General features: G+C 35.2%; 1 protein-coding gene across 9 annotated transcripts in view; it reads left to right on the top strand.

Annotated features, from left to right (window-relative positions):
* Positions 1-24,212, top strand: part of GRIA4 (glutamate ionotropic receptor AMPA type subunit 4) — a 679,480-nt gene that overhangs the window by 630,725 nt on the left and 24,543 nt on the right. For 2 of the 9 annotated variants that reach the window (XM_070803291.1, XM_070803292.1), the window contains exon 15: positions 7,617-7,655. The exons of the other annotated variants lie outside the window; for them this stretch is intronic. In XM_070803291.1, coding sequence (XP_070659392.1) covers positions 7,617-7,638 — 22 coding nt within the window. In that variant the 3' untranslated portion in view covers positions 7,639-7,655. The remainder of the gene's footprint in view (positions 1-7,616; positions 7,656-24,212) is intronic. 9 annotated transcript variants of the gene reach the window in all.

The raw sequence follows: 24,212 nt of genomic DNA, 5'->3' as shown, positions 1-24,212 counted from the left end.
AGTAAAGTTGTATACTTTACTATCAAAATAGTACTTTCTTTTGTATACTATCTATATTACACTACTTTCTATACTTTTAACTTTGCCATGCAGTAAGTAAACTGCTAAAGATTCCTTAGAGTGAATCATAATTTAGTTAATACAGATTTGTTGGCTATTACATGGTTTTTAAATGAGGAATACCCTTTTTAAAGATATTCATGGTATCTAGAATCTTCAAGTACCTCTAGGGAACCTAGAAGTAGATCATATCTTCAGAATTCTCCTGGCCTTTGTAAGAATGTGTATACTTGACCTTAACATTTGAAGTCAAGTTAAAGAACTAGTCTTCTGGGAATTCCCTGGAGGTCTGGTGGTTAGGACTTGTTGCTTTCATTGCCCTGGACCCGTGTTCAGACCTTGTCCAGGGAACTAAGTACTATCCTGCAAGCCACATAGTGCAACTAAAAATAAAATTTAAAAAGGAAAAAACTAATTTCCTCTACTTTTATTATTCAATACTTATAGTCCCCGTTCACAGGTTACCTTCTCTAAAGCTACGCAGTATTTGTGGAACTGCTGTTAGTATAAACTAATGATCTGTCAAAAAAAGGGTCTTCCGAGAGAAAGCAGCCCCAAAAGAACTTCAGAACTTCATCAGTGTTTGAAATCTGGAGGGAAAAGAGGTCCAATTGGACTTGGGAGCTGATCCTTTGAAACCAAGCACATCATGCTTAGTTTGAAAGAAGCCAACTTAGAACCCCCACAGTAATAGCGTGGCAGGAGGGGACGAAGTACTAAGCATGGGAAAAGCAGGGCACATCTTCATTGACTTTTTATTTGAGTGTTTAACACGATCATTGCCCTCATCAGACACTCGGCTCAATTCTAAATCTGTGTCAGAGTAGATAGAGTTCTCTGTATGCCAAATTATGTTTCTTCCACTTTGGAGTATTTTTTAGAGCAGATGTATTCAATTTAACATTTAACTTCATGTGTGAAAAGTATATTATCTGTAAACAACCACTTTCCTATGTAAAATTTGTGGGACATATTTAATCATCAGTTCAGGAGTTCTTAGAAAGTTTAGAAAGGAGGAGTTTCTTCAAATTGTAAGAATAAAATTGTAGTCTATTTTTGGTGTTAGTAACAAGTCAATTTTTAGCACTTAAGGTAGACACTAGTAAAACTTAAAAGTGCAGAAATTTAAAGCTGAGTACTTATTAGTACTCGGCCTCAAGTACTTTTAATTTGTTTTCTGGAAATGAATTACAGAAGATTAGTACACAGTTTTGTGTTTTTTTTTTAACTATTATGGGAAAAAAGAGAAATTCTCATTTATAAATATCCTTCATTTCATTTGGTGTCATATTAAAAATGCTACAGATAACATATATTAAAAAATGCTACAGATAACTGACACATTTAAAAATCTTACACAAAAACTTAGTTCTTGTGATCTCTTTATGTTTCGGAACTTAGTCTGATAGCCTAGCCTAGGGATTAGAAAAATGCACTCATACAGACATCAATAGCACCTCTCAGCATACAAACACATGCAATTCCCCCTGGCTGTGATATGCTTAAGCACTTACCCTATTTGCTGTTAGAGATGTGGAAACATCAAGTATTTCACATTCACATGGTAAAGGTATCAGTGTTAAATGTGTCCCAGGGGGAAATGCTCCTCTTTACCATTCATACATTCCATCATTCTCTTGCTTGATATTGAGTACAGTAGGAAACATAAAACTTTCCACTGCCATTTAAAATTTTAGGTTTTTCATTTAACTCTTTCCTACAATTAAAAGATGATTAAAATTACAACTTCCCACGCAAAGGAAAAAAATCTTGCATTTTTCTACATTTCTTTAAAATTCATCAAATATTAACGTTTTTCATTTTTCCCACTTATTAAAAAAATGCTAATATGATTTGCCTTCATTCATTTGCCAATTTATTCAACAAATGGTTGTTGAGTTCCAACTGAGAATTTACCAAATAGATTTCAAGTTGTTCTCTCTAGGGATGTTTTGTGGCTAGCTAGGTAACGCCATTTAACCGCTTCTAAATTCAATATTCAGCTGTTTCTAAATCCAATATTCAGCTCTCCATTACATTTAGAAGCTATATTTTAGTAACTTGCCTGAGAAAAGTGAATAATATGTGGCTGTTTTAGTTTATACTACTTCATAGAGGATTAAATTTAACAAGATAAAATTGATAAAAAAGAAGGTAAACCTTCACAAACTGATTTAACAAGAGATCTAAGACTAAATCTCCATTTTGACAGTGCAGTGAAAAGCCAGAATTCCACACTGCTGTTCTTTCATCCCACACTACTATCTTGTAAACAAATACTCTTAAGTATAAAGAATTCCCCCAAAGAATATCTATATCCTATAAATTCAGGTTAATTCACAACTAATGTGAGTGCAGAATCTATAACCTTGAGTTACACATGATATATATATTTAGGAAACATAAAGTTGTCTCTAAGACCAAAGTTCATAATCTGATATGTATAAATATGCTGTAGATGTGTTTCCTCTTGGTATATGTCTAATAGCTGGACAAGTTCCATATTATGTCACTCATCTTTATGGAACATCTCACTACAAGAATTGGTTTCTAGAATTGCAGTATTAGTGTTCAGGTTATAAAGGGGACACAGAGAAGCAAGAAAGCAAGTGAACAATGGGTCTGTTCAGCTAAGATAATATCAGCTGAGTTTGTTTGGACTGGTTTGTTATTCATATGTAAGAGAAGGAAGATAAAATATTTTGACAGTCATTTGAAATGAACTGGAAAATTGTAAAGACTATAGTTTATAATTATATTCTGTTTTAAGTAGAAATAAGAAACTGTAACCTGTTTATTTTATAAATGTTTATTTCTCCCCAAAACTCAGTCCTATAACTTTTGTTTTCAAAATGATATAACATACATTTGAGATAGCTTTGCTACAAGCATAATATCATATGCACCTGGCAACACCTGACTAGAAAGTCACCATTCAACTCTCCAAAATACCTCACCTGGCTTCAAACCTTCTCATAAATGACAGTATATTGACTCCAAGAACATTTTATAAATAATAATTATACAAACAGAAGTTAGAAATACTATGAATACATTGTCTATCCTCCATTAATACCACAAACGGCTTTTTCATGATTGCTGCTGCTGCTACTAAGTCACTTCAGTCGTGTTTGACTCTGTGCGACCCCATAGACGGCAGCCCACCAGGCTCCCCCATCCCTGGGATTCTCCAGGCAAGAACACTGGAGTGGGTTGCCATTTCCTTCTCCAGTGCATGAAAGTGAAAAGTGAAAGTGTAGTCGCTCAGTCGTGTCTGACTCTTAGCGACCCCATGGACTGCAGCCTACCAGGCTCCTCCATCCATGGGATTTTCCAGGCAAGAGTACTGGAGTGGGTTGCCACTGCCTTCTCCTTTCATGATTAAAAGTAGTTTATTTTAAATGAATAGGTACCATACTTTCTGAAAACCTAAAATATTGTTAGGACTCATTTAAAGAATGAAATACACTTTTAAAAACTTTGTAAAGCCATTTCAACACGTTTCTTTACCGTCACACGACTCAACAATGAAAAAACATTAAAGGCATAAAAATATTCTTAGCATTAAATTGTGCCTTTCAAAGTATACTATGCCAAAATGTGCAAGAAATCTATTGTTTGAAACTCTACTGACCAAAATCATGACATCATATTGAAATAACCATGGTTTTATTTATATTGCTTTTTCTCTATGATTCTCAATGAAGAAAATGCACAAGTACTTTTTTTACAGAAATGGTAAAAATTCAATGTTTTCTCTAAGCATTAATTCTCTGGGAGTTTGCCAAAATAAAAATCAAACTGGAGTCAATCAAACAAGTGTAACACAAGCAACTCACTTTCAAAAGCGATATGAGTAAATGGATCCCTCTCCATTGTTGCTTTACTATGCAAGTTTATATAAAAACTGTCAAGAACTATCTGCAAGGCCTCTGCTATTATAGAAGCCTAGTCATTTCATATTTGGAGCTGAGAGATATACAACTTCTGAACATCCTTTTTGATAGAGTAACAGGCTAGAATACTATTAGTAAATAAGAGAAGATATCACCAGATCCCCAGTCCCTAGTCTCCTCTCTTTTTAGGCACTTGTAACTAGGACCACAGAAAAAGTATTATCAAAAAGTCATTGCTACTGACTTAGCATGAAAAGCAAATGCTTTTTTAAAACCATGAGAAATAGAAAACTTAAAATTAAACCAGTATCGAGAACCCTAAATCAATACACTAACCTTTGGCTTATGTTTGAGGCTAGGCTAGCCAGAAGTAAATAGGATCCCCAAAAAATGGACCTGATTGTCTTCCAGAGTAAATATGAAGGGCATAGACTAAAAACAAACAAAAGAAAAGAATTACTTTCTATGAAATGATAAAGTAATGATAATATAAGGCAAAGAATCAGATGTTAGTCTATCATTTAATATTTTTAATTTGTTCACTTTTAAGACATAATGTTTGAATTTAGCTTAATGTATAACTATAAAAATTACTGGGCAGGCTATTTCAGAAATGAAATAATATTAGTAAAAATACAGCATTATAGCTTTCAAACCATATATATATATATATATATATATATATATATTTACCTGCTCCTTTTAACCCTCTTATGATGTCATTTTATTATAAAGGAAGACGTAAATTAGAGATGTTAAGTGACTTGCCCACAGTCCCACACAGCTGAGATTGGAAATGAGATCTTCTGACTCTCTCCAGTGCTCTTAAGGGAAAAGAACAACAACAACAACAAAAAAAAAAAACCTCTTTACTATAACTATAGTTTACTTTGAAAGGTTATTGAATAGATTCTATGATTATTCTATGTTGTAGTTTCATTAATATTGATAATTTCAAGGTATATTGAAAATACCCATGTAAGAGCTCAAGAAATTATATTTAATTCATATTATAAACTAAAGAAACTCTGCTAAGTTAACCAAACTAGACAGAGGTAGGTTTCAGGTCAACACAAAGAAAGATTTTACAACAATTAAAATTGGTTCAAATAATGAGGGGAAATGGGCTATGTTTCCCAAATTGTTCAAATAGAAGAGATTCTCACATCTCAGAGAGTACAGAAAGTGACATCTAAATTCCTGTCTCATTTTGAGAGTCTGAGATTCTGGGTCATGTCCTGAACTGTCTTTAGGAAAACAACCAAAAAATTTCTGTTATACCTCTTTGAAGCGGTGGACACTTAATAACACGAGGGCGAAATTCATTCCCAGAATTTCAATAGAAGCTCATTAGGCTTTGGGATTAAGTAATTCACTAATTAAGTAAATAGCTGCTTTTATCATAGTCTGTCTACAATGTGAAATGGAAAAGTATTTAAGGAAACCACTTCTCTGAGAGAACCAGAGAGACACAGTTCTTGTATAATTATAGAGTTTTAAAATTAAATACTGACATCAAATTTGGGGCAATATGCAAATCTGACAAAATCCTTTGAATTATATGAGTGGTAGTAAAACAGCTAAAGTGAAGCACATGTATGTAGAAGGACTTTCTTTGTTTTTTAAGAATGAAACATATTTTTCCATATCTAGATATGATTTAAAAAATTGATCTATATAATATAGTATCCTGTATTGTTTCAGTATGTAATACTTGAGAGTTTTGATTTTTAAGGGCACCACAATATCCCCAAACAGCTTTATTACTATTTAATTTCTTTTCCATTTTTTTTTCTTCATCATAAATAGCCATCAGTTAATGCCCTGAAGCAGGAAGACTGCACAGCCATTGTGATTGTAACCAAGCCTGGCAGTGTACCTACAGTTTTTCTTTTTCATAGATTCTCAGATTATTTGGAATATAAAGGTATTTCTGTCAAAACTCTGTCATATAAGTGGTCTCCATGGACGAAGTAGGTGTTTCGTAAAATATACTCTTTTTTTTATATTTATAGCATATATTTATGATTTCTGAATGTATCTTTTTCAAAAAAAAAGGAAAGTATTTCTGTATATTTTCTTTAGAATTTATAGAATATAATGGATAAAGACAGGTTTGTCAAAAGAGCCATTCTTAGAATATTCATTAAAGAGATGACACTAAAGTTTCTAAGGATGAGAAAAATGTGCATATTTGTAGTTGGAGGAGTTTTATTGTGCCATAGAAATATTATGGAACTTTAAAGTGATTCAAGATCATAGGGTGAATCTCATGCTAAATAAGTGGTAATAGTAATAGATGTATAATACAGAATCTTCCATACAGTGTTTTTTCCCTGCATATATTCATAATAGCCATTTGAGTAACAGCTACAACATCCTTCATTTTGATATTTCTGGAATATATTGTGACAACCTGAGCTTCCAAAAGTACATCCATTTTCTCACTTGATGTCATTTTACTTGATAAAGAATTTTAATAAGTTACCCAAAGTTAAATAACAATAGCACATGATCTTGTATGGGTTCAGGCTCATTCTTGGTCTCCACTTTCCTCTATGTCTCACAGAATTTAATTAACTGTCTGGTATTTGATTTTTTTATGGGAGCCAGTCACTATCCCTGAAATTATGTCAAGGGGTATCCAGGAATTGGCTCTAAGATCAATTAATTAGACAGTGGTCTCTGAAGAGATGAAGTCATTCAAGTAAGAAAAAAATATATCATGTGTAACTGACTTACTTTATTGTACAGCAAAAACTCCAATTTTAAAAAAGACCATATCAGAGACCATATAAATGAAAATTAAAAAAATAATATCTATTACATATCAAGCATACATATATGAACATATTTTTTGGTATCTTCATCTGGACAGATGATGTTGTTGAAATTCAAGTCAAATAACTGAGAAATGACAGAACTGGAATAGAAGCCCATTGTTGTATAATTACCAAATCCATGCTCATTTCACTATGCTATCTTGTTTCTCTCCAAAGAAGCCAAGAGTCCTAGTTAGATAGACACGTTAAGAAAAAAAAAAATCCCATATTTATCTTACCTCCGATTCCCTGTTTTGAAAAATTAAATCACATAATTTGCAATCATATTCATCTCCCAGACTTTTTCTTAGTCTTCCAATCTAATGACCTATTAAGGGTTTTTTTTTTTTTTTTCACGTTTACAATAATTCTAGTTCATATCAGATTTAGTACTGCTCCAAACATGATGTTGCCTCTAGCACTATAATTATACCCTCAAAAGACATGAACATCAGGGAAAGGGGTTGAAACATCACAGCATGCCTCTCCTACCTGGGGAACTCTAGGTACTCTCATGGTACACCCTACATAATTCACTCCAGCTGATGAAAATTAACAAGTCAATGCTCTTCCATAAATCACTTTGCTCTAAATCAGTATTCAGTTTATTGGAGCTCTAATAAAGTAGACTAAAGAGCAGACAATTTTGTCCCCCTTACAAAGCTAATGTTGGTTTAATCCTTAAATGGATCTTAAGTTCAATTCAGTGAATGCTCCAGTATATCAGACAGTTGGTAGTGTCTTGTGAGACATGAGAAAAGGATCCGCCAGAACTGAACTTGACTTTAATACAAGACCATGTTCTATTATTGTTTAACTTTGGGTATTTCTCCCCTAGGAGGAGGACAGAGGAGAACTAACCAGCTCCAGGACTAAGGTAAGAGGGGAGTTTTCTTTCAAAAGAATGGGTTCCATTTATTTGAAGGAAACCCCTCCCCCACCTATTTTTAATCCTATTTTCTTTATACATTTATATTTTTTTAACTTAACAGGATTAAGAAACCAGCTTGCCACCTGTGCATAATAGTTATTTGAATACCCACATACAAATGTAATAGCAGAATAAAAAACCTTCACACGTCTTATCAGTTATATGCTAAGGTTTTTTTATCATCATTAAACATCAGTGCCAGTCTTCTATTAAGGATTAGATTCTTATATAGGTCTTAGGAAATTGTCATCAGTTTGGAATTTTATTACATGTAAAATATGGATGGTAACTGACAATCAAACTATAATGGATAATAAGGTTACAAAAATTTTGGTAAAATCCAAAGTGTTTCTATAGAAAATATATCATTATTAAGAAATTTTTTACTTTAAATAAGCAGCTGATGTAATTTAAATGATATGTAATTGTAAATATGGTCAGGTTAGACTTGGTGTGAAGTAATATATATTAGTGAAATTTTAAGGTATCTTTTGAAAGCTGTGGTTAGAAAAATCTAAGAGGAAAGGGAGGTAATATTGTTTCAACCAGTATTTCTCCATGCTTATAGAAGCGCTTACCAGGCCTCTTTCATTGCTATTAATGGTTTCCAGTGTTACTTCTCATGTTTTATGTTGTTATCCATAAACATAACATCAGTATTTCCCGAATTTAATACCCTATTTCAAATTGGTCCCTCCATAGGGGAGAAGTGCAAAGTGAGAAACAAGTGAAATCCAAAGTGAGAATTTATAAAAACATCCAGAATTTGAGATATTTGAAGAAGTCTTATGGATTATGGAGGGATCAGCTCCCAGATTCTATCCAGTAATATTTTTTTGTTATTGTTACTCTCAAGAAGGCTAGATCTTACATGACTCAAACAGATTTTAAGAAAGCTCTAGGATCGTATAACTAAGACACTTGTGGATAAAGAAGGAAATTTTAGGAAAAAAAAAAAGACATGTGCAGAAAGAATGAGAATTCAAGCAGTGAGTTGCTAGTAAATAATCATCTTTCAGAAGCAGTTTTTTCTTTGTTACAGATATGTTTAGAATCTTGACATCAGCTTAAAATTGGATTTGGGGGGTTTTAGTGAAAGAAAGTCATTTCAGAAGGATATATTATTATTAGAGATTGTTGCCTTCTGAGCAGGAACCATACTAGTCGTGTAACTAGGAATGTACATGAGAGGACACATACAAACTAGAAATTTGATTTTATACCAACATTTATGTAGATTACTGATATTGCCTTGTTGTGCTAAGTCACTTCAGTCATGTATGACTCTCTCAATACCATGGACTGTAGCCCTCCAGGCTCCTCTGTCCATGGAATTCTCCAGGCAAGAATATTGGAATGGGTTGCCATGCCCTCCTCCAGGGAGCCTTCCTGACCCAGGAGATCGAACCCAAGTCTCCTGTGGCACACACATTATAGGCAGATTCTTTACCACTGAGCCACTGGGGAAGCCCAATGATGTTGCAATGGTCATCAAATCCAGAAACCTAATTACTGAACTTTTAGCAGATAAAGCATTTTGTCAAATAGAACTTAACTTTGGCTTTCTCACTCACTGACTCTCTTAGTGAAAAGTATAGGCTATATTTAAGGTACATTATTTATTCCTAATGTATTTATTCCTGAATTTTATCATGCCAGATACATGGATTGCTTAAGCAAAAAAAAAAGAAAAAAAAGTCAAAATATTTTTAGTGAAGTATTGATGTGTTAGAATTTGACACCCACACAGACATTAGTTATGTCAGGTAGATCTGTTATATACTTTGAATTCTTATAAAATATATCATGATAATCTCATTCTAAGAAAGAATTGGTGGTTCTTCAGTGATTTCTAGTTCTTCTGGATAACCTGAAATTGAGATAAAACATCATATTTTTCTTTTTTTAGTTTCTCAGTAAAATGAAAGTACTGGTCTCATGTTACCTGCATTCAATTTATTAAATATATTAAGACTAGATGGTGAAAGTGCCCAAACTGGTAATTTAAAAAATATCCAACCCCTGAGCTAATAGCTAAAAGACTGTGTGATATTGTTCTAGTATTAACATCAATAGGAGCAAAGGTGAGACTATTTTAATAATTTAAACTTTCTTCCTATTTAAATTTTAATAAAAATAAATGAGAGAATATGTTTCTGTTTTGAAATATGATTGTATGTCCTGTCGCTCTCAAAGATAAGAGGTTTGTATTTCACTTAGGATGGCATAAGCTTATAATATTCACAGACAAATGTATTTAGAAATCCAAGTCTTCAGTTCTTTCCAGAGAATAACGGAAAAGCCACATGTTCTCCTAGTTATGAGCCTTCTTTGAATGGCAAATTCAGATAGCTTCTTTTCAAGACCCTATTTTTACCAAACAATTTCCTTTTTCTGTTTTTGCTATTCTCCCACCTAACCAAAATCTGAGTCAAAACTTAAAGATAGATGAAACAAGATCACTTAAAAGATACTTTAAACTATATATTTTAAGTTATATTTAAAGGCTGTGCATGCATGCTCTGTCACTTCAGTCATGTCAAACTCTTTGTGACCCTATGGACTGTCAATTGCCTGGCTCCTCTGTCCATGGGATTCTCCAGGCAAGAATACTTGAGCAGGTTGACATGCCTTCCTTCAGGGGATCTTTCTGACCCAGGAATCAAACCAACAACTCATGTCTCCTATATTGGCTGGCCATTCTTTACCACTAGAACCACCTAGGAAGCTAGTCTATTACTAAAAAACAGAAACCTGAAATGAAAGAGAAAAATTAAAACTTTAATATTTTCTTTCAAGAACTTGATAAGAAATTTAAAGTATTTGTATATAAAGATTAAGCAGATGTATTTAGTGAATTAAATACATATTTATATGTACAACAAAATAAATCTTAATCAAGTTAAACCAAATACAGTTGACATTTAAAATCTGTTTATGATAAATTAAATTTTTAATTTCTGAAATATGCTGAATTATATTGTTCTAAGTAGAAAAAATATCTTTAAAGGCAGTATGTTTTATTTGCTACACTAAAATAGATTAGAACTGAACTATAGAAATACTAGTATCTGTGATTTTTATCTTTGACTTTCATTGAAAGTGTCAGATTTCCCTTGATATTCACAAACAAACATATTTGATTTTATCTTTTAGTATTCTTTCTTTGGCTACACAAACTGAACTGGCGATCCCTTTATTTTAACTATCTAGAATATGGAATATTTTCTTAGATTATTTTGTTTATACAGTGGACAAAAGTTCTAGAGTCAGTAATTTCATATGTTCCTCTTGCCAATATTTAACAGACAGTTTTGAAGCCTTTTGCTTTCTTTTATTTTGTTTTAAAACATTCTTCATATCAGGTCTTCTCAAAATTTATCAGGTTCCATGGTTGAAAGATTCTCTTTCATCGTATAACACACTATGCTTTCATTTGAATGGTTGCTTGAAAACTACCACCTTAAGTCAACTCATTGAGATATCATCCTACATTTAGTTATTGCCTGCTTACTCTATTTCTTGCCCTGCACTGGGACTGAAAATGTTATAAAGTATCACAAGACACAGCTGTTGCTTTCCAAGGAGAAAAAAATGTACAGCTAACATTGTAATGAAATGTTAGAGCAAATTTGAGTGTGCTACATAATATATAGATAATTTAAAGAAGCAGGAGGTAATTAGAATATCTGGGAAAGATCTGATAAAATAGGTTCAGATATACCAGTTGAATGAATAAGTCAGTGAGTGATTACTGGAAAATTATAAGAAATTTAGAAAAGCTAAGAAAGAAAAGAATTCCTGGTGAACTTTCTATCATGAGACTGGAATTCATTCTGAATAAAATATATTTGAGACTATAAGAAAATAAGACTGGCTAGAGGAAGAGAAGTTCTGTTTGGTGAACTAGTGCTTAAGAGGCTGGGATTCTGTGTTAGAGATACCCAGGTTCCATTTCCATTTGCCATTTACTAGCCATGTGGAAGGCAATGGCACCCCACTCCACTACTCTTGCCTGGAAAATCCCATGGACGGAAGAGCTTGGTAGGCTGCAGTCCATGGGGTCGCTTAGAGTCGGACATGACTGAGCGACTTCACTTTCACTTTTCACTTTCATGCATTGGAGAAGGAAATGGCAACCCACTCCAGTGTTCTTGCCTGGAGAATCCCAGGGACCGGGGAGCCTGGTGGGCTGCCATCTATGGGGTAGCACAGAGTCGGACACGACTGAAGCGACTTAGCAGCAGCAGCAGCAGCAGCCATGTGGATTCAATGAGGATTCAGTGAGAATAAACATAACTTGACACAGAGTCTGGCTTAATAAAATTATATTGTAAAGGCATATGTAAATTGAATTGTTGGAAAGCCATGAATACCAGAAAGATTAGAATAGTATTTTAGAGGCAATCAGGAATCACTGAAAGTTTTTGACAAAGCACTACATATGAGCAGAGAAGCAAAGTTATTTTGACTGTGAGCATCTGAGAAGGGACTGAGTCAGTGGATCTTGTCTCAGGTGATAAGGATTTTTATAAGGTGGTGTCAATGTAATAGAAATGCAAATAGGTGACATTTTCAGAAAAACAGTTCTTAATGGATGATCGACTATGAGAAAGGAGAGGAAACAAAAATTCAAAGATGAAACCGAGTTTTTGTGACCATCTAATTCATTATACTGATGCTTCATTATGATGCTGTTCTTGGAAACTCAAGATTACATATTGTAAAAGATCAGCACTTAAATCATTAAGAACCTTGTATCAAAAAAACCTATCCAATTTTAACCTTAGGAGAAAATAAATGTTGCCATCAAATGAAATCAAATCATCATTTAGGTTGTTAGTATTGTTTTTTAAAGAAAGTCATCTACTGTAATTTCTTTTAGGAAGGATCAGGCCAGTTGACAAGATTATTTGCTTTTTAAGATTTATCTCAGCTCAACGAGTGTTTAGAGAGAACAGAAGTTGCCAACTTAATAGGGCAAGGCATATGAGTCAAAGCTTAACCAAAAGGTAACCCCTACCAAGCATAAAAATCTTCTCAGGAAAAAGGAAAGTTTCCTTAGAGAGCCATAGGAAGGATGAGTAAACAGTTTAACTTCACAGGATGACAGAAAACAAAGATACCATAGTTCTGTGGGAAAGAGCACTGGACTAGAAGGCAGAAGACCTGTGTCCCAGCTGGGCTTTGTTGAGCAAGTCACCTAACTTTCATTAGACCCCAGTGACCACATCTATAAAATGAGAAAGTTGTAGACAACCTCTAAACCACAGTTTGACTCAAATATTATAGGATTCTAGTTCTTTAAACAATCAATGAAAGCTTTTAAGAACTGGCAAAGGATGGAAGAAGGAAACATGGTCGGGGTACATGGAATGGAATAGTTTAGAATTCTGAAAGGTGTGTAAAGAGAATAAAGAGAATGGTCTAGGAGATTAAAGTATCTAAAGTTGGGGGTGGGACAGGGTCCACATAGAAAATGACAGTCCAGACAAAGCATCTTTCTGAAAGGCCTAGTATTTTTGAAATTTTACTTTAGAATGATGATAATCACAACTTTAAAAAGTGAATGATAACCAGAGGTAACTTGAAGCACTTAATCTAGATAGTTATGATCTCATCTTGAAATAAAACCCTCTTTTGTACAATTTGATCGTGGATAATGATAACAATGGGGTGGCTTAGGGCAGGGACTTTATCTCATATAATCTCAAACTGCACACTCAAAAGACCACCAAAAATGAAATAAAATTTACATTATTTAATATGACTACATTTTCTAAATATTATGTAAGGATAAATAAAAGTATCTTTTGACAACATTTATTTTAAATTTGTATTGATTTAACATAGAGTCCTTTTAAAAAAACCCACATATGATGTGTTTTCAGAATGATCACAAATGGAGTTAATATCTTGGAAATTCATTTCTGCCAAGTCATAGTCTGAAAACCTCTTCTCTATTAAAATTCTGGAGCCAATATGGGTCACAGAAATATTTTTATTTATCTTTAATAAGCATACTTGAAAAGTCATTAATTAATTTTACAATAGGTTTATTAGAATTGTCAGAGAGAGTTAGACACCCTTCCTCTACCCCAGCCAGGCTAAGAATTAAATTGATATGAGACAGATTACAGGAGAAAATCAAACAAAAATTTAATAACATGTATACAGGGAAAGACCCAGAAAAACTGAGTAACTCACCAAATGGCCCAAACCCTCACCTTAAATCCATCTTCAACTAAAGACAAAAGAGATTGTTGAGGGTAGTGATTTGGTACCTCAAATGGGGATAAACACAATTCACATAGAGAGGAAAAAGCAAATATTTGGGAAACAAATGCTTGAGCCATGGGGAGAGAGTGGGATGCTGAGTAGACTCTGATCTCTAGTTTTCCCAACACATCTAGCCCATATTCTCCGGTGTTAGTTCTATTCCTATAAAAGGCCCTCTACCTAAATTCTTGAGGCAGTTAGTAAGGTCAAAGTTTCTTCCTGAGCCTCTCAAGCCTTGATTGTTTTCAATTTGAAATAATTTGCATGCCAGAAATATTTGAGGGCAACAGATTTTGTTCACCTATAGTCTCGTCTTTGAAGTTTCTTTTAGACATTTCATAGTCCAGAATTTGACTTTATATGTTGCTTTATAGCTCATCAAATCAACCATATAGTCTGACAACTAATCAGTTTATTTCAGGAGGCCATGATGCAGGTGGGCTCTCAAAGTTAGGGGTATATGGTGCAAACAATCAGGTAGGAGGTATTTGTATGGAGGCAAAAAAAAACACAAAGGTTAATGATTGGAGTAAATTATAAACCCAGTATCTGAGTCCTGAGAGCTGCCAGTCAAGATTTCTAGATATCAGGACTGAAGCATGTTTTGCAGTATGAAATGTCTTCAATGATGTCATTAGGTATTCAGGTAAATTTCCTGAGAATCTTACACAGCAATAGTCAAGAAGTTTGTCTAAATATAGGCAATTATTGTGATCGCTCAAGTTTATATCAAGTTGTTCGGCTTCAGTTTGAAGGGCTTCAGGAAAAGGGCAGCATTTATTCTCAATGATTCCAAGTTAAAATAAGAAGCAGAAGAAAAACTGAAAACACTACGCTTTTTTTTTTTTCTCTAAAAATTACCCTTACTTCTATCAAAGAAAATCAAATTAAGACTAATTTGTTTTCAAAATTAATGCCATTAAATTTGCCCTGGTTATTTACCTAAGTCCAGCAAAAACAGTACTTGATCTGCTTTGCTGGAAATTTTCAAAGGAATCTCCAGATTAAATTTTTAAATGCCTCTCATACCATGAAACCATGCCAAGGATTTGCTACCAGATTTACCTGTAATATATATAAATTTGGATGAATTCTTCTCGTCTTGAAAGAGAAAGTGAAAGTCACTCAGTTGTGTCCAACTCTTTGAGACCCCACAGACTACACAGTGCATGGAATTCTCCAGGCCAGAATGCTGCAGTGGGTAGCCTTTCCCTTCTCCAGGGGATCTTCCCAACCCAGGGATCGAACCCAGGTCTCCCTCATTGTAAGCGAATTCTTTACCAGTTAAGCCACAAGGTCTCTAAAATATCCTGAGTTTCCTGTGCCTTCCAGGAAATAACCTTACTTACTCAACTGCTAAGGCTGCTAGGAACCATATAAGAAAACTACCAGGCTATTTTTCCAAAGGGTTTTATGGCTCCATACAGTCGATCTTAATTCCATCAAGCTGTCTGGACATTTTTAAACATGACTTTCCAGTCAAAGCCTTGATAATATAACCAGTGTTTCCTATTGTCTTCTAATACGAGGAGTACAAATTCTTAGTGAAAGTATGTAAATAAATATATAGCATGTAAAAAAATATAGTATTTTTATAGTATGTAAAAAAATATAAAAATATTCACTAAGAGTTTCTAAATTCTGAGGGGATCAGGTAGGAAGAAAAAGATGTTTCAATTCTTTTTACATCGGTACAATTTGCCAAATTGCTATAAGTCATAGTTAATAGAAGAGGAAATATTTCTTTGTATCTGGAAAGCAATGATGAAAATGCCAGTAATATTTCAGATAAAAAGTTATAAAAATTATAAATCATATTCATAAGTTCATTCAGTTCCATATAATTAATTCTTATTGATCTTGATCTTTTATTAACAGTTTTATGAAGCCATTAAGTTTTTCATTAGAATTCTATAATCTCTTACCAGTTTAGTGTCGTGATCTAAAAGTTATCACAAACTTATATTTGTCCAAAAATCATTTCTATGAACATCTTCATTTCCTAAGAGCATTTTAGTAAAACAAAAACTATCTATGAATGACAAAAACTTAAAATCACATGGTTAAAGATCTAATTGCAATGCAACTGACATGGAAATTTGTCTATTTCTGTGACATGGAACATTTTAAGACAATAACTAAAAATATGACTGATAACATACCAGGACATATCTGAATTTTAGGAATTTCATATAACCTCTAGAACACCTGTATTACCCACACGATACACCTAAGATTTATCATTGCTCGTTTAACAATGGTTTCCATATACTTTAATGTACCATGTTTTTAATTTAGTATCTCTCTTTGAGATGTTTCAGGGGCCCTATGAAACATCTCAAAGTTAAGTAGAGGCTCAAAGGGACTTTATTTAGAATTTTGATTTGGGAGACTTTGTCAAAGTTATCAAAATATTTTAAATCACTTGGACAAATACGATTATAGGTCACTGTAAAGCAATACTTATTCACTTAACCAAAGTGACAATAAAATATTTCAAAGGCAAATACATATATATACAAATATTCCAAGAAAACTTTATCTCTTAATAAGACTCCCTTACAGCATAATTTTTTTCAGTGTGATCCATGACACATTTTAATAAACCCAAATATCTTTAGTTCTCTGTAATAAGAAGACAAAAAATAGATTTATTTAACAATTAATGTTTCAGCATTTTATCTTCTCTGGAAATGATCTAAACATTCAGAAATTCCCATCATTTAACTTAGCAAAACTCTAAAGCTTCAAGTTACCAAAACAAATTTGAGGAAACTATTTTTAAGTAGCTATGCCATAAACCATAATTATTATTAAAGATTTCACCTAAAAACTTTTATTTCATTTAAACTTATTTAATTACTTGTGAAAATTTTATCATACAAATTTATCATTTTTTGCTGACAAAGTTTGTAACAGAGATATCTGAATGTATTTAACTTATGGTAAACCTAGTAGTCAGACTTTATTTTTGGGGGCTTCAACTGCAGATGGTGATTGCAGCCATGAAATTAAAAAACGCTTACTCCTTGGAAGAAAAGTTATGACCAACCTAGATAGTATATTGAAAAGCAGAGACATTACTTTGCTAACAAAGGTCCGTCTAGTCAAGGCTATGGTTTTTCCAGTGGTCATGTATGGATGTGAGAGTTGGACTGTGAAGAAAGCTGAGTGCCGAAGAATTGATGCTTTTGAACCGTGGTGTTGGAGAAGACTCTTGAGAGTCCCTTAGACTGCAAGGAGATCCAACCAGTCCATCCTAAAGGAGATCAGTCCTGGGTGTGCATTGGAAGGACTGATGCTGAAGCTCAAACTCCAATACTTTGGCCACCTCATGCAAAGAGTTGACCCACTGGAAAACACCCTGATGCTGAGAGGGATTGGGGGCAGGAGGAGAAGGGGATGACAGAGGATGAGATGGCTGGATGGCATCACCGACTTGATGGACATGAGTTTGAGTTAACTCCGGGAGTTGGTGATGGACAGGGAGGCCTGGCGTGCTGTGATTCATGGGGTTGCAAAGAGTCGGACACGACTGAGCGACGGAACTGAACTGAACTGAAACCTAGTAGAATATAAGCTCTGCAATTAATGCTGGTAACTCTTGAGATAGGCCTATTTACTTAAACCAACAAGCTTAAACTTGCTTTTACTTATCAAAGATTAATCTTAAATCAGGTACACTGGAAAACATTTGGGTTAGTTTCTACTACATTTAGAAATATTTAATTCTTAAGCACTTATTTTTAAGGCAATTAAAAAGAGCTCTTTTGCAAATTAATTTTGATAATATCATTTGGAGATAGAAAAATGCCATATCAATAATCCACATACATAAACATAAACACAACCAGAACTCTCATAGATTTCACTGTAAAACTTAAGTCATGAATCAGGTATATCACAAACTCACTAATTTATAAATAAAAATTGGAAAAAAATTATATATGCTCAGATTGTTAAGGCTTTTTACTATTTGTGGAAAAAACTTATATACTTGTCCTTGATAAATCTTTAAGGAGGATGTGAATTAGATTTCCTGTGAGAGAGCACTTCCACATACCAGTTCACTCTCGGGGCAAAATCTTCCACTATTGCTTCTTTTAGCCCCTAAATATCAGCGCCCAGTTTCTGGGTTTCCATCTCATACTATGTGAGCTCAGCACTATCAGCTTCCTTTATTCAATTAATACTCCCTAAATAATGGGTTTACCTGCCCCATCTTACAAAACCAGGCAAGGGAAGACAAAATGCTCATCCCTACAATATCATCAAGGCAAAAGAAATGCAACCATCTTACACAAAGTCCACTCAAATACATAAATTTTAATAAATTTCCATCTCAGTTCTATCAGTTCTGTAACCTTAGCTTCCAATAAAATGCCATCAACAAGTCTCAGTCTTACAAGGAGTCCCAGAAACTTTTTATCCCCCAGCCATTTGCTTCATTCCTATATAAAGGTTCTGATGACCCCAGTAAGGGATAGACCCAAGGGACCAAGGCTTTTTTGTCAATATTTAACTCGATTAATTGGCCTAACTGTTGCCCCGAAACAGTTGCAGTTTTCTCAGTTTCCTCAGTCTTCTTAATCTTTTCCTTCCAGCTTTTAAAATTTATCTAAACTGAAGTAATTAGAGTAGACTTGTTTGGGATCTTTACTGTTGGAGAGAACCAATATGGGGTCCTTTGGACTCACACAATCTTAGGTAGTACTGTATTATAAAACCTTTGTTTTGATCCCACAAATGCTCATTTTATTTATCCCAATTCTTAACAACCATCTAAAGATTTTCATTCTGCTTTGATTAGTCCCATGACTCTTCCCTTTCTGATTCCTCTTTATTCCCACTTTCATTATTTGTTTTATTTACTTTATTATTTAACAACTCTTTTAGAATTTTTTTCTTTTTGGGAAGAGTCTCTTTCCAAAAAGAGACTCTTTCCCTTCCATTTGTTTATTAATAAATAATGTTTTTATTAGCACCTGTAAGACCCACTTAGAATATGAATTTAATAAGGCTTCCTGAAAAGATTTTCTTATATTTTTAAAACTAAGAGACCTTTTTAAGGTTAGCTGTTATATTTCTTTGCATCCAACTTTTAATTTGGTCTTTCCATAGATACTAATAATACACCTATCTACGATGAGCGCTTTGCAAATATTGACCAATTTAGAAGCTTTTCCAGTTCAAAAGATCCATCATCTGGCCATTGATGTTATTGCCATTTGCTGTTCAGTTGCTAAGTTGTGTCCACCTCTTTGCAATCCCATGGACTATAGCACTCCAGGCTCCTCTATCTCCACTGTCTCCCAGAGTTTGCTCAAATTCATGTGCATTGAGTTGATGCTGCTATCTAACCACCTCATCCTCTGCTGCTACCGTCTCCTTTTGCTTCAACCTTTCCCAATGAGTCGGCTCTTCTCATGAAGTGGCCACAGTATAGGAGCTTTAGCTTCAGCAACAGTCCTTCCAATGAATATTCAGGATAGATCGCCTTTATGATTATCTGGTTTGATATCTTTGCAATCCAAGGGGATTTCAAGAGTCTTCTCCAAGCACCACAGTTTGAAAGCATCAATTCTTGGTGCTCAGCCTTCTTTATGGTCCAACTCTCACATCTGTACATGACTACTGGAAAAACCATAGTTTTGACTATACGGACCTTTGTCAGCAAAGTGATGTCTCTACTTTTTAATATGCTGTCTAGGTTTATCATATTTTTCCTTCCAAGGAGCAAGCATCTTTTAATTTCATGGCTGCAGTAACTTTCCTCCGTGATTTTGGAGCCCAGGAAAATAATATCTGCCACTGTATCTACTTTTTCTCCTTCTATTGCCATGAAATGATGGGACTGAATGCCATGATCTTAGTTTTTTGAATGTTGAGTCTCAAGCCAGCATTTTCACTTTCCTCTTTCACCCTCATCAAGAGGCTCTTTAGTGCCTCTTCATTTTCTGCCATTAGAATGATATCATCTGCATATCTGAGAATGTTGATATTCTTCTGACAATCGTGATTCCAGCTTGTGATTCATCCAGCCCAGAATTTCACATGATTTAATCCACATATAAGTTAAATATGCAGAGTGACAATATATAACCTTGTCATGCATCTTTCCCAATTTTGAATCAGTCAGTTGTTTCATGTGAGGCTCTAACTATTGCTTCTGAACTGCATACAGATTTTTCAGGAGACAGGTAAGGTGGTCTTGTACTCCGATCTGTTTAAGAGTTTTCCACAGTTTGCTATGATCCACACAAAGGCTTTAGCACAGTCAGTGTAGCAGAAGTAGATGTTTTTTCTGGAACTCCCTTGCTTTCTTCATGATCCAACAAATGTTGGCAATTTGATCCCTGGTCCCTCTGCATTTTCTAAATCCAGCTTGAACACCTGGAATTTCCTAGTCCATATACTGTTGAAGCCTAGTTTGAAGAATTTTGAGCATAACCTTGCTAGCATGTGAAATGAGAACAACTCTATGGCAGTTTGAACATTCTTTGGCATTGCTGTTTTGGGGGGTTGGAATGAAAACTGACCTCTTCCAGTCCTGTGACTACTGCCGAGTTTTCCCAATTCTTGACATATTGAGTGTAGCACTTTGAGTTTTAGGATTTAGGTTTTAGGATTTTAAATAGCTCAGCTGGAATTTCTTCATCTCTACTGTTCATGCCTTGTAAGTCGATTCAGTCATGTCTGACTCTTTCCAACCCCATATACTATAGCCCGCCAGAGTCCTCTGTCCATGGGATTCTCCAGGCAAGAATATTGGAATAGGTTGCCATGCCCTTCTCCAGGGGATCTTCCCAACCCTGGGATCAAACTCCTGTCTCTTATATCTCCTGCAATGACAGGGGGTTTCTTCACCATTAGCACTACCTGGAAAGCCCTTCACCTCTACTAGCTTTGTTCATAGTATTGCTACCTGAGGCCCATTTGACTTCACACTCCAGGATGCCCAATTCTAGGTGAGACTACACGATCGTGGTTATCTGGGTCATTTTGACCTTTTTTGTATACTTCTTCTGTGTATTCTTGCCACATCTTCTTAATCTCTTTTGCTTCTGCTAGGTCCTTACTATTTCTGTCCTTTATTGTGCCCATCCTTAAATGAAATGTTCCCTTGATATTTCTGATTTTCTTGAAGAGATCTCTGGTCTTTCTCATTCTATTGTTTAACTCTGTTTCTTTGCATTTTTTTTTTAAGGCCCTCTTGTCTCTCCTTGCTATTCTCTGGAACTCTGCATTAAGTTGAGTATATCTTTCCCTTTTTCCCTTGCCTTTTGTTTCTATTCTTTTCTCAGCTATTTGTTTAGCCTTCTAAACAACCACTTTGCCTTCTTGCATTTCTTTTTCCTAGGGATGGTTTTAGTCATTGCCTCCTATACAGTGTTATGAACCTCCATCCATCATTCTTCAAGCACTGTGTCTACCAAATTTAATCCCTTGAATCTATTTGTCATCTCCACTGTATAATCATACCGGATTTGATTTAAGTCATACCTGAATGACCTAGTGGCTTTCCCTACTTTCTTCAATTTAAGCCTAATTTTGCAATAAGGACCTCATAATCTGACACAAGGTCAACTCCAGGCCTTGTTTTTGCTGACTGTATAGAGCTTCTCCATCTTGAACATAATCAATCTGATTTCTGTATTGACCATCTGGTGATGTCCATGTGTGGAGTCATCTTTTGGATTGTTGGAAAAAGGTGTTTGTTATGACCAGCATGTTCTCTTGACAGAATTCTGTTAGTCTTTGTCCTGCTTCATTATGTAGTCCAAGGCTAAACTTGCCTGTTATTCTGGGTATATCTCTTGACTTCCTACTTTTGCATTCCAATCCCATATGATGAAAAGGACATCTTTTTTTTTTTTTTTTTTTTGCGTTAGTTCTAGAAGGTGTTGTTCAGTTCAGTTCAGTCACTCAGTCGTGTCTGACTCTTTGCGACCCCATGAATCACAGCATGCCAGGCCTCCCTGTCCATCACCAACTCCCGGAGTTCACCCAAACTCATGGCCATCGAGTCGGTGATGCCATCCAGCCGTCTCATCCTCTGTCATCCCCTTCTCCTCCTGCCCCCAATCCCTCCCAGCATCAGAGTCTTTTCCAAGGAGTTAACTCTTCACATGAGGTGGCCAAAGTACTGGAGTTTCAGCTTTAGCATCATTCCTTCCAAAGAAATCCCAGGGCTGATCTCCTTCAGAATGGACTGGCTGGGTCTCCTTGTTGTCCAAGGGACTCTCAAGAGTCTTCCCCAACACCACAGTTCAAAAGCATCAATTCTTCGGCGCTCAGCTTTCTTCACAGTCCAACTCTCACATCCATACATGACCACAGGAAAAACCATAGCCTTGACTAGATGGATCTTTGTTGGCAAAGTAATGTCTCTGCTTTTCAATATGCTATCTAGGTTGGTCATAACTTTTCTTCCAAGGAGTGTCTTTTAATTTCATGGCTGCAATCACCATCTGCAGTGATTTTGGAGCCCCAAAAAATAAAGTCTGACACTGTTTCCACTGTTTCCCCATCTATTTCCCATGAAGTGATAGGACCAGATGCCATGATCTTCGTTTTCTGAACACTGAGTTTTAAGCCAACTTTTTCACTCTCCTCTTTCACCTTCATCAAGAGGCTTTTTAGTTCCTCTTCACTTTTTGCCATAAGGGTGGTGTCATCTGCATATCTGAGGTTATTGATATTGTTCCCAGCAATCTTGATTCCAGCTTGTGCTTCTTCCAGCCCAGCATTTCTCATGATATACTCTGCATAGAAGTTAAATAAGCAGGGTGACAATATACAGCCTTGACGTACTCCTTTTTCCTGTTTGGAACCAGTCTGTTGTTCCATGTCCAGTTCTAACTGTTGCTTCCTGACCTGCATACAGATTTCTCAAGAGACAGGTCAGGTGGTCTGGTATTCCCATATCTTTCAGGATTTTCTACAGTTTATTGTTGTAGATCACTACAAAAACTGGTCAACTTCAGCTTCTTCAGCATCACTGGTTTGCACCTAAACTTGGATTACTGTGATGTTGAACCATTTGCCTTGGAAACAGAGATCATTCTGTCCTTTTTAAGACTGCACCCAAGTACTGCATTTCTAACTCTTTCATTGACTATGAGGGTACTCCATTTCTTCTAAGGAATTCTTGACCACAGTAGTAGATAATGATCATCTTAATTAAATTAACCCGTCCCCATCTATTTTAGTTCACTGATTCATAAGGTGTCAATGTTCACTCTTGCCATCTTTTACTTGACCATGTCCAATTTACCTTGATTCATGGACCTAACATTCCAGGTTCCTATGCAATATTGTTCTTTACAGCCTCGGACTTCACTTTTACCACCAGACACACCACAACAGAGTGCCATTTCCACTTTGGCCCAGCCACTTCATTCTTTCTGAAGCTATTAATAATTGTTCTCTGTTCTTCCCTAGTAGCCTATCAGACACTTTCCAACTTGAGGGGCTCATCTTTGGTATCATATCTTTTTGCCTTTTCATACTGTTCATAGGGTTTGCATGGCAAGAATTCTGTAGTAGTTTGCCATTCTCTTCTCTAGGGGACCACACTTTTTCAGAACTCTTCACTATGACCCATCCATTTAGATTACCCTGCATGACATGGCTCATGGATACATTGAGTTATGCAAGCCCTTTCACCATGAAAAGACTGCGATCCATGAAGGAGGACCACTGATGAGTAGGAATTTAATAGTGATTTAAACCAATAAGCCAATTTATAGAAAGACCCTGAAGTAACTTTCTAGACATGGTATCATGGACACAACAGGTGTCCTGAAGTAAAGCCATAGATGATTTAGTCCCCATGTTTTGTGACTCTCAAAATAGCCAAAAAAGTTTGAGAAGAGAAAGGCCCGTTATAGACTGGACCCCTTGTGACAAAACTCCCTGTGAGAGCTGGCACAGCTGAACAAAGAGACTGCTCAGAATCTCAGCCTATTTAACTAGCTGCTAAATGAACACTGGTATGTGTACCTTTTGGATGCCAGAAACCAGAGAGATTTTTCTCATTAGGATAAAAACCAAACCTTCAAGACATAGAACAAGACAAAAGGAAAACTTAATCACACCAGTGGTTTTCTCCTTAAAACAAATGACACAAAAGACAAAGACAAAGAAAATCAGTGACCATCTCTGGGGAAAAATGATCAACAAACCAAGGGTAGTACTTTACGAAACTTTAAACCAAGAGTC

The sequence above is a fragment of the Bos indicus genome, chromosome 15, assembly GCF_029378745.1.
Source record: "Bos indicus isolate NIAB-ARS_2022 breed Sahiwal x Tharparkar chromosome 15, NIAB-ARS_B.indTharparkar_mat_pri_1.0, whole genome shotgun sequence".
NCBI lineage: Eukaryota > Metazoa > Chordata > Mammalia > Artiodactyla > Bovidae > Bos > Bos indicus.
This window is presented reverse-complemented; position numbering and strand designations above follow the sequence as displayed.